The 12,052-nt window shown below is 41.7% G+C and overlaps 1 protein-coding gene across 1 annotated transcript in view; it reads right to left on the bottom strand.

The window, feature by feature from the left end:
* Positions 1–11,461, bottom strand: part of OPN5 (opsin 5) — a 30,445-nt gene extending 18,984 nt beyond the window's left edge. The window contains exons 1-2 of the mRNA XM_040059385.1: positions 11,349–11,461; positions 832–984 (exon numbers count right to left, since the gene is read on the bottom strand). Of these exons, the coding sequence (XP_039915319.1) occupies positions 832–970 (139 nt within the window). The 5' untranslated portion in view covers positions 971–984; positions 11,349–11,461. The remainder of the gene's footprint in view (positions 1–831; positions 985–11,348) is intronic.
* Between the last annotated feature and the right edge of the window lie 591 nt (positions 11,462–12,052).

Genomic DNA, 12,052 nt, shown 5'->3' on the forward strand with positions numbered 1-12,052 from the left:
GGAGAGCTGTTGCAGCACCAACCACCCTCTGGGTAGAGAACCTTTTCCTGATACCCAACCTAAACCTGCCCTGACTCAACTTCATGCCATTTCCTCTAGTGTTGAGACAAATATGGACACAAAAAGACAACTCTGCCCTCCTCCATAAAGAAGGCAAATTATCAAGAGTAAGGCACAGTTTAACCCTAGAAGAAACAGAGACCATCATTTTCCTGCTGAAAGGTAACTCCTTGGCATGTGAATATTTTAAAGAGGAATCAGTCCCAGCTATCATACTAATTATAATTATTCTGCTTGCAAGGTTACTTTGAACATTGTAAAGGACTCCAACACAAAAAGAAGGGGAGGGTGCTAGGCAGAAAATATTCCTCAATATGATGTGTAACAGAGGACAGATGATGCCAGGAGCTGAGCAAGGGTCACATGAACACATCTGAGGGTGTTCACTGTTGTGCAGGCTCATGAGAGAGGCTGTGAAAACAGGCCATAAAACCCACACTGCATAGTGAGGGAAATCCTATTCTGCCCAGGGATGAATTAAACTGCAGAGCAGCAACCTATCAGTTATTAAATACAATGAGTATTTCTTCCTTTTTGCTGGAACATCTACTGCCAATCACTTTTGTCTACCTGCAGCAACATTATCTGTTGACATTAACTGTTGACATTGTATTTCTAACACATTATTTCTCCTCTCTCCTAGATTTTTATTTCTAGTATGAAAAAGCCCTGTAATTACACATTTAATGAACAGCAGTTTCTGCCTCATTTCTGAGGTGCAAGGATGCAGTAGCACAGTCATATTTCAAAGAACAATTATAAAATCATTACCAATTATTGTCAAGTAAAAGCCAGCTACAATGTCAGCTTCTCTAGAGAGCTTTGATGCAAAGGGGTCTTCCTTTTGGAGATAGTGTGGGATGTATTCTTCCTGGGAAGAATTGTTGTGATCTGATGCCATCCCACTCATGTCCAGTTAAGTGCCTGAAAAACAAAAGAACGGAGTTTGCAACAGATCACACCTGCTGTTAGAAAATGTGAAGATACTTTTGTTCATACACAGGATCCATCTTCTCATCTTCAGTTCTGCTCTGACACTCCCCAGGGCATTTCAGGTTACCATTCAAACTTGCATAAAACATCATGCCATGATTTAGGTCATGACTCACTTTACCCTAGAACATCATTATTTACATGGGATCACAACAGGAAAAAGGCACCAAGCTATTGGAGAATGTCCAGAGGAGGCCAGGAGGATGGTGAAGCGTCTGGAGGAGAAGCCTTTGAAGAACAGCTGAGGTGATGTGGTCTGTTCAGCCTGGAGAAGAGGAGACTGTGGGGGGGAGACCTCACTTTAACATCCTCATGAAGGAAGAGGAGGGGCAGGGGCTGATGTGTTCATTCTCATGCCCAGTGACAGGACTGGAGGAGAGCTGGAGCTGAGTCTGTGCTACTTGTCTGTGTCTGTAAACATGGTTCTCAAAATACAAGAAACTGGGAATTATCTGCAAGACAGTCCCAGCAATTTCTTTGTATCTTGAGGGGCACTATGCCTGCAGATGGCAGCTCTGCAAATTTTACTGATCAGGGGAAAATGACATCCATAATTTCTCCTTGTTCCTTAGTTGTTGTGTTCCAATGCAAATAACTTGTCATGGCCATAGCTATAAAAAATTGGCCATTGAAATTGTGAAACAGCTGGAGTATTAAATGGTAGAGTCATCAAGGAAGGCTTGTTGGGTTTTCTTTCCATTTTCTTTTGTGTGGAAATGGGTTATTGAGGTCAAATGTTAATATAAATAAAAGGTATCTTGGTACAGGAAAATGAGAATCTGCCAAACACCCATGAAAATCGTCCCTCCAGGACAGCTGAAGAAGTGAGGAACTCCTGCATAAGACAAAAACATTTCTGCCATGTTTGACACCGCGCAGCCAGGAGATATTTAGGGCATTCAGACACCCCAGTTCCTCTTGCTGGTGCTTGCTGGGGCAGGAATGGCACTCATGACCTTAGCACTTGACTCAGGGCTTCCATAGCTTTTGTTGTGGGACAAGCTGTGAAGCTCTAAATTTTTCCCCTCAAAAGTCTAACTTGGAGGGAGACTGAATGAGAAACAAAAATTATTTCTTTATTTTACCCATTTGCTCTCTCTTCTGCATCTTAATAGACAGATCAATAACAGACCTGTGTGGCCAGGTACACCTGAAGCACTCACAACCCTCTCTCTACTGTCCTTCCAGCTTTGGAAAAAAAGAAAAAAGAAACATTTTACTGAAGGGGATTGAACCGTGAAGGCACACTGCTACTCTAGACATGGGAGAGAACAAAAAGTCACCCAGGCATATGGCTCCAAGCAGCATTAACTACTTAATTTTTGGCAGCCTCATTGTCTTTCTTTTTTATTTGTTTTCTTTTTTTATTAAATAAATTTTTTAAAGGCTGATTAATTTTAAAAATAATTAACTATTTGAAAAAAAAAAATTCACTGTTCCAGACAGCAGAGTAACCATTTAGGTTTGGATCAGGTACTCTGGTACAACAGCCTGGACAGACTGAAAAACCATCTTGTACAAAAGGATGGACTAAAGCATGAATCTGGGAAATAATCAGGGTCATCCTGTCCATCCTATCAAAGCCACAGGTCTTGATCTGGGTTCCACCTGGCCTTTAAAAGGTTCCTGTTGCTTTTCTATGCCCCAGCTTGCACGGTCCCACAGCCCCTCTGTGGCTGCAGCACTGGAACCTTGTGGGTGGCTGAAGTGATGCAAATGGAAAGGCACATCTGGGACCTGTCAGCACAGTTTGGGTTTGATACAAATATCACAGGGTTTAAGGGCACATTCCTCTTTTGAACCACAGTAGAACCTCCCACTCAAGTCAGTATCAGGTGGCTCACCAGGAAAATATTTTGCTATGTCCAAGTGTAAAAAAAAGTAGCTTTAAATAGGAAATGTCAACTTCTGTGTATGCTAAACCCAGCCAGAAGTGCAGACACTGGGATTTTTAATCTGCCTTAAAGCAAAGGTGCAGGTTTGCCAGACAAATCACAGCCTTGGGACAGGAGATAACCCTCTCTTGTCCACCTAGACACAGAAAATTTTGCTGCTTCATTTAATATAAGTTCTTTACTTGCTTGCAAATATTAATGGTGTGACAGACTATCCTCTCCAGTTGCTGAAAAAGAAACACTTTATCTCAGCTTTAAACAGAGAAAGCACATTATTTCTTGAAAATTTTCAACAAAAATAAAAGGAAATTAAAGTCTAACTTCCAAATAGGTATGCAAACTTTATTGTTTTAAATCATGTCTGGTGAACTAAGAATAAGTTTCATATTTAAGAAGATATAAAACAACTCTACTTGATTTACACAAAAATTGTTAGTGACATATATGCAGGGATTAATACTCAAGAATGGCTTTAAAAGATGTTCATTATCCTGATTAGACAGGAACTAACTGTGCTCCCCAAAATAAAGCTTTATTCCAGAATCAATATCGCTTTTAGAGTACAGAAAAATGTGTAATTAACAGGGCAGAATAATTACTCCTCTCATAATTCCAAGTCAGGGAAAGCCATAATCCTAATCAGCATCTAGTGTCTAAATATTGGGTAAAAAATTTGGAGAAGAACATCTTTCATAACAGCAGACAAAGCCTAGCTAATGTAGGGGTTCACAAATGCATTATTTCAGGAACCAAGATTTGAACTGCCAACTCTGTTGGTTTTATTTATACAAGTGTTTTATAAGGAATCACAGCATTAAATGCCTGATAAAGGTCATAAATCTTCTGATACACAGCTCCTAAAAGTTAACGAGTCAGCAACAGGGACTATAAAATATTATTCTAATAGAAACACAAATGATCCTCATTGCTTGCAAGCTCCTGGGAACTTCTAAAATTTTGGGAAGTTACAAATGGTAGGTGTAGCAACGCAGGTTCAAATTATTGTGTCCTCTTATATGGGACTTAGACAAATATGGGTACATAGTGGCAAAATCTGAAGTCCTTAATCTAAGTCAGTAAGAGTCTAAATTAGTAAGAAATCTTAATTAGTAATTAATCTAGATTAGTAAGAAGACAATCACTGTGCTGACGTTAGCCAGGCAAAAGTGGATGTACCCAATTTATGTACAACAGCCAAACTGGTATGAAGTGAGGAACGCGTTTTTGTAAATTTGCAAGCAAATTAAGGAAATATTGATGCCTAACATTAAAAAAAACCCTGAGTAAACTAAAAGCATGTTGTAGGTCAATGACAAAAGGTACTTAATATGGGAAACAGCAGTGTGTAGTGAGTGCCATAGGAATCCCAGAAACTGAACTATTCTCAGAGGCTGTCAAAATCCTCTGTGGAAGTTACTGTGGCAGGAATGCTTTAATGTACTTGACAAGAGAGCACAAGAAGTCAAAATTATTTCCAAAGTCATGGCCCACTGACAAGTGATGCAAGTATTTGTAAAATCAGACTAATGGCAGGGGACAAATGGCAAAGCAAAACAAAATATGTCCACGGACCCAGAGTCACCTCATAGAAAGAGTCAGTAGGGCTCATTTGAAAGATTAATGCAGCTACAGTGATAACACTATCAATTGTGTTAATTAGGAAAATAATTTTCTGCTCTCTTATGATATATTAAAAACAATAAAACCTTGAATATTTTTATCTGAGTGAGTAAAAGACAAAAGCTAAAAGGATAAATTAGTGCCAGCAAATATCTTTTTAAGAGGAAAAAAAGTAATTATCTCCTAATTTGTCCTGTGACATCCATTTCTCAGTATCTCCACAGCAGTTAGGCTGCTCTCAGTGTCTGCTGGATCCCAAATCACAGTCAAGTGTCATGTTTACCCTAAACTTCCCCTGGGTAGTTTGTGGAGCTCCTTTCATAGACTGGGGCGGTGGAAGCACAGACAAAGGTCCCAGTGGGCATTGCCTCGTCCTGTCACACCATCCTGGCTGCTGCACTGCTGACACAGAGCCTGGTGACTGGCAGAACTCACGTCTGTGACACACATCCTTAGCCAAGTACTTCCCAATAGTCCAACCGGCCACTCTATCTAGGAACAAAAATAACGAGTCCAACCAGCCACTCTATCACTCTATCTAGGAACAAAAATAACGAGGATCGGAAAACTTATCTCAAAACACCTACAGAGCACCATCCTTTTTTTTTTTTTTTTTTTTTTTTTTTTAATCTCCTAGTGTAGTAAAAGAGATTATTTTAAGAAAAATGGGCCTTGTTTCATCTCACTTTAGGATTAAGTCCTGACGATTCAAGCTATGGACTGGAAATCTGTCTTTTGTCCTCAGTAGGCTTGTTCAACCACCAGGCTGCTGGCTATTTTACAGTGGATTCACTCCCACCTGTTGAAGAGGAAGCATCACTTTGAATGCACTAAATTAAAAGATTAACATTTTCTACGTTTCGGGTGTGCACTGTGCTCTATCACATCCCACTGCTGCATTTGTGTTAATAATGATGTAAAACAATAAATTTGGTATGTCTCGTTTCTCACACCAGAGAGATAAAGAGAGCTTTTGAAACAACAACTTTTGGTCTGTTGACACCAGGAAAACGCTTCATGCTCACCTATCAAAGAAGATCTGCACGAACAACCGAGTGCAACACCTCACAGGAGCACTGGAGGCGCAGGGAGGAGAGGAAAGCTGCAGTCAGATCACAGAATCAGAGAATGCTTTGTGTTGGAAGGGACCTTCAAAGGTTACTCCATTCCCACCCCCTGCCATGGGCAGGGACACCTTCCACTATCCCAGGTTGCTCCAAGCCCTGTCCAGCCTGGCCTTGAGCTCTTCCAAGGATGGGGCAGCCGCAGCTTCTCTGGGCAACCAGCTCCTCACTGCCCTCTGTGCATGTGGTCCCCATCTTAGGCTAAGCACCACTCAGGTATTTTAAATAAAGCCCTGGTTAGGTGCTTCTATTTCCTTTCAGTTTCAAGACTATGTAGTAAAATTTATTAGAGGGCTTTGAAAAACATGCAATATTTTAAAAAAATATTAATTTAGTGTCTGCTGCTACTTTCGCTTTCCTAGGCAGTGCAGACCCACAGCAGTGGATCTGCAGAGCAAAACAGCTGCTGTTGAGGACTTTCATTTTACCAAGGCTGTACAGTTTTCAGGCACCAAGAAGAAAATAGAAAAATATAAAGAAAAAAGTAAACAATAAACCTGTTTATGATTGATTCCTTGATTCTGGTTAATAACCATAGATTAAAACCCAGGATCCCTAAAGATATTTTGTGACAAAGGTGCCTCATGCAGTGTGGACAGACTTGGACAAGCACTGGGAGACAGTCCAGTTATCAAGGACTGGTTTGGTTTTGGTTTTTCTGCCTCAGAAGACCAAAAGGTTCTACATTGGTCTGTCTCCAGTGTCCAAAGCTGGGGACAGAGAGCACTGCACCACAGGCTGCCATCCAGCCCATCTACTGACTCTCTTTCCAGCACATTCTGTGCTGGAAGGCCCCCAGTGTCTGTGAAAACAGATTTAAAACCACAACAAAAGAAAGCAACTCACTATGATTATTAGAAATGGGTTCGTGCTTACATCATTGTTGCAGACACTCATCTTTAATTAATACACAAGCAATTCCACTTTTAAATAATATATTCTTTAAAATGGAACTGTTCCACTATAGCCAACCTCAAGAGATACAAACTCCTAACTCAGACACTATAAAATTTCAATATCAAACCTCGAAATTTCAGATATTAAGGAAAAAAAATGATTTGAGGTTTCTTGTTTGGCCTAATCAATGCAGCTTTGCCAGCCTCCATCAGTTTTGTTCTCCTCATCTCTCACTGGGAGTGTTTCAACATGTTCTTCATGGCTTGGCCAGGCTGTTCTTACCACCCTACTTGCACAGCATCCCCACCTCTTTCAAAACCAAAATGGACCATATACCAATGGTTACATTCCTGACCTCTTCCTCCTCTAGGGAGGGGACAGAAGGAGGGGGGAGAAGATCTTGGTTGTTGCTATGAAGTGCCTGATGTTTTTCCTAAGGTTCAGGCAAATCCAGGGAATTTTCACACAGAGTTGCCAAAAGCATGATGTTTTGCAGGAGATGAGTGACAGCAACCAAAAGGACCTGACTGTTACCTGTCATTTATCACAGAATCACAGAAGAGAGTGGTTTGGGTTGGAAGGGACCTTAAAGATCACCTTGTTCCAACCCTTACCATAGGGCAGGGACACCTTCCACTAGCCCACTGCTTCAGAGATCCATCCAGCCTGGACTGGAACACTTCCAGGGATGGGGCAGCCACAGCTTCTCTGGGCAGCCTGTGCCAGGGCCTCACCACCCTCACAGTAAATTCTTTCCTGATATCTAATCTAACCTTGCCCCAGTTGGTTTATTTTCATTATTTATCTGGCACTGACATTTGGTTTCAGTGTTTTGCAGACCCCTCAGTGGCTGGATCACAGCAGACACAGCACAGGATTTTCCATGTCCCAAAAAACTCCAGCCTGGGAGGCATTTAGGTCCCATATCCCTCTACAGCATCAGCTGGAGAAGATGGGAACTTCGAGGTAACTGCTGCCTCGGCAGCTCTAAACCACTGACACAACCTGTTCTGACTGGGGTTTTGTCCATTTGTATTTCATCGGACACCAAGACTTTGCCACTGCCCACATTTCCATCCTGGTGTACCTGTTTTCCCATCTTCTGAAGGAAATTCTCACAGTCCCCTAAACTTCTGAGGGAGCAGAAAGGTCTGGAGGACTGAGCACAGAGCAACCCCCTGGGTCCTGACAAATCTCATCCCTTCTTCTACCTGATGTGGAATTTGCAGCAAATTGCCAAACCTCATCCCCCTCCAAAGAACAGAGGGAATTTGCATCTACAGGGGAAGGTGGGCCAATGCACTGATGTGTTCTGGTGCTACGGCTCCCAAGTCGGTGATCCGAGCAAGAATAATGTGTTCTGCTGGTTTGGAAAATCATTATGAACCAAAAGGTGTCCTAAGGGATGGGGAGGTACAATGAAGTACAAATGAAGTTCTTAGCTCTAACAGACTAAGATTTTGCAGATATACTCTGAGATCTGAAGTTGTGTTATTTTTTTTTTTTCCCCAGGACAGCATCTTCAGAAGAAAACCGACTTATTTACAATAAAAAGATCAAAACTGAAATTTCAAATTAGTCTCAGCAGCTTGGTATGTTTTCAATGTTTGATGTGAAAAACCACAAACATTATTGTTTTCAAAATTTATACAGTTAGTTCTCAATATCCAGAGGACACCTAACAACATCCACAAGCCTGAAGTCATCCCAATTATCCAATTTATTTGTGGGTTTGTTTTCCCATAGCTCAATAAAACAACAAAAAATGCTCTCTTGCCTGCTAATATCCCTGAAAATGGCCATATGTATATATTTATCCAGGAACAGAATCTGAAGGTTCTGGGGCATGCAAATCACGGAAAACTTCTTTCAGCCCTTACCTGATTTCACAGCAGGCTAAATCCTGGTTTTGTTGTTACAGATGAGTGTCCAGACTCAGTTCCTAATAATGGAAATTTCACAGCCCCCCAAGGTAAATTTTTCCTGAAGTTAATCAAAATTTTCAAAGAAAGAAACTTGAGATCACATGCTTCTTAAACAATTTGCATCATCAGGTCAGAGAGACTATTTTTCCTCCCAAATCCTCAATATCTGATATAGGTAGATCTGTTTGGGGAAGAACAATATTAGGGATTCATTTCAGTATTTTAAGGGTATAATTAGTGCAGATCCAATAATCTGCTGAATTCAGCCTTGATAAAAACCTTGTTAAGGCAAAGTGAATTATGAACAGGGCTGTGTGCAACCAAGGGAAATTCAAGTGCCTTGAACAGGTAACACACATGGAGAAGGGTAGGAGAATATTGACTTGGCAAGAATGGGGCATCAAAACTGCTTTTAATGACTCCAAAAAAAAAAAAAATTCAATTCACCACGATAATACATCACAAAATATGCATGAATTGCATGATGTCCAAATACAGGAAGGTGAGAGCAAAGCAATCAGATAAATTCACAGGAACCTGAATGCAAAAACAAACACTATTTTTTCTGGTGAATAGAAGGCATTTAAGAAGCACTGAAAACAACTCAATTTGGGATATTAAAATGAAGAACCATGTAAAGGCAGGTGTTTGATAAACAACAATAGAGACTCCTGCTGCTTGGGCTGTAGGCCATGAACCCAATGTAACTGCAAAGCATCGTTGACAACAACCCCACAACAAGATCTGACCACTCTTTGCAAGTTCCTCAGTGATGACAGCCAGCCTATTAGGAGGAAAAGATCTGTGTTCCCCCTGTATTCCCTGGGAACCCTCTGACACATCTATGTTTAAGCTCACCTTGATCATGAATTTCATGGCACCCACCTCTGCTCTTATCTGTAATATTTTTCCTGGGAGTCATGGGAGTGACCAGATCAACACTGTGAACCTGCTACAGCAAAGCAGTGTGACAAATATCTGACTCTACCCCTCTCCTAATCTTGCAGAGGGAGCCTGGCTGTCTTTGTAGACCTGAGCCAAAGCAAAGCTTAAGAAAACAGAGGCAGACATTTCACAGGATCTGGAGAGGCTGTAAAGGTTTTATTGAATCTTTCTGTAGTAGCCACAGCACAGCATTTCACACTTCTGCTTCCCTAAGGCTGACCTGTGAAAAAAGCATGTGGCCATTCAAATGTGGGAGCTACATAATCAGCAGAGGCTGTCCAGAAGAAAATGGAAAGCAGTCACAGACAAGCATCAGTTAGAGAGGAACAAAAAATGATCTCAGTAACTCAGCAAGTGGCATTTTAACCAAGAAATCTGTACCCCAATTGTAGCACCGCTGGAGAACAAGGAACAAGGGAAAGCCATGAAAACAAGACCAGATGAAGAACAGAAAGGCAGTGCCAGATCACAAGGTACAGTGCCTGAAATTTTGCTTTAGGCTCCTGGAGCACTTTTCCATAGAATTTTCCTATTGCAGAGGAAATTCTGTCTCTCTGCTTCAACATCACTGCCCATTTGTCCACTAAACAAACATCCTGGAGGCACACAAACACCTGACTCTGTCCCAGGGATGAACAAGTGGTTTCCTGGCAGACCAGCACATGAAATCTCATCTGATCCTTCCTCATGTAAAACATAACACTTGGAGTAACTAAATGCACGATTATTTTCCAGTTCATAAACTTAATTAGAGCAGCTTAGTCATCTATGTGCAGTCATGTAACGAGTCAGGGGCTGGGAATGCAGCTATCTCTCTCTGCTGGATCTCTCTCCTCTTATTGCAGGCTGACCCTGATATTAAAATTGTCCTTTTGCTGCCTGTTTACTGTTGAGGAAGTTCAGCACTGCAAATTGGGGTGCAGGCAGGAACACAGAGCAGATGTCTGCATCCAGCTCAGCAAAGAAAGATCCTCCAAATGCATGCAAATACAAGGATTTGCTGATGCCTGATTCACAGGTGAGTACTTCAGGGCTATTTTATTTTTAAATGAAGCTTAGGGTTCTGCTAAATACAAAGAACTGCATTTTCTTTGGTGCAAAGTGCCATCACAACTCTGTGCTGACCTACAGTTGTACAACTCCAAGCAGTTCCCTTCTGTCTGTCAGCAAAGTTTCTGCAAATGCTTCCTCTCTTGTTGTAAGGGAATGTTTTGGAGTAGTAATTTTAATTTCTTACTTTGAAATTAACCAATGGTCAGCATAAAATCAATACCAATCAGATAATCAGTTTCAAATCAATCGATGTTTTAGGCTCCTGGTATTGCTCAAAGACACAAATCTCTTCCAAATTCATTCTGTAATAAAGACCATGCCAGATTGGGGCAGAATTTCAGAAAGACTAATGGAAACACCAGTCCAAAAAGATCAGTATTTATCAGAATTGCATTAGACCGGCCAGTCCCATTACATCATGAAATCATTCCTGGTTATATCACACATGCCGGGAGACTCCAATGCCTTTGGAAGGGATGGAGGAGAGAAAAGAATAAATGACACCATGCAATATCAAAACTTTCAGGATTTTTTTTTCTAATTTCTTAGGTACATTTCAGAAGGCTGCACCCTCACATCTTCATTCCTATGATGAAACATTTTATTGCACAGGCAGGAGAAGAAAAATAGAATGTCAATCAAAATGATTCTCTGAGAAACTAAGTATGAGTGAAGATAATACAAAAATAGACCTAGATTAAGAATAGAGTGAGAATAGGTAAGGTAAGCACCCTGGTGTTTATCTGTGTTTGCCATTTTGCACCTGCATATTCTTGTGCATGTAAAGACCCACACCTTCAGCACCTTACCAGAACAGGAGGAGAAAAAGGACTTACCTTATCAATGAACTCTGTATAGAGCATCCCCCCTAGAGCTCCACAGCTGCTTTGATTTCAAAGTCTGGACCACAGTGAGCTGTAAAAGCATAAATCCACAGTGCTCTTGGTGTTTCGAGTTTTAGAGTTCAAGAGGGAGAGGGGGAAATCATTCTGTTCCTCAGTACGAGCCAATCTCCCTCCTTCTCCCACTTCCCATCCCGGACTCCCAGACTCAGGATTCTGCGCTGTTCCTCCCTCTCTCACTCTCGCCGGCGGTGCTGCTGTCGATCATCAATCTCACCCCAGGAAATTCCCTCTCTGCGGCATCCTGCCCCTCTGCCGGTGCCAGGCAGCTTCCCAAAGTGCAGGGACTCCTCAGAGGGACCGCGGGAGTGCGCCAGGCAGGGGAGGGGGCTAAGGCAGGGCCAGGCAAAGCCTGTCACACCTCATGTCACTCGCTGCTGGGTCCCTCCTGCCAGCACAGCTGGACCCCTGAGCATCTCCCCCCACCCCCTCCCCGGAACCGAGGATGCTTTTAAACTTGAAGGTGTTTTTCCTCATCAAGTTATTCTTACTTTTCTGGTAAGAGAGGAGAAAGATCTGCAGTACTGAAAGTTGCTTTCACAGAGGCAATAAAATCTTCTTTCAGTATTGCATTTCATTTTCTTCACCAGCACCACCAGGCACTTATAAGACTGGGCTGGATGGTAGAAAGATGCGTG

This window comes from Hirundo rustica, chromosome 3 (genome assembly GCF_015227805.2).
Source record: "Hirundo rustica isolate bHirRus1 chromosome 3, bHirRus1.pri.v3, whole genome shotgun sequence".
Lineage (NCBI taxonomy): Eukaryota > Metazoa > Chordata > Aves > Passeriformes > Hirundinidae > Hirundo > Hirundo rustica.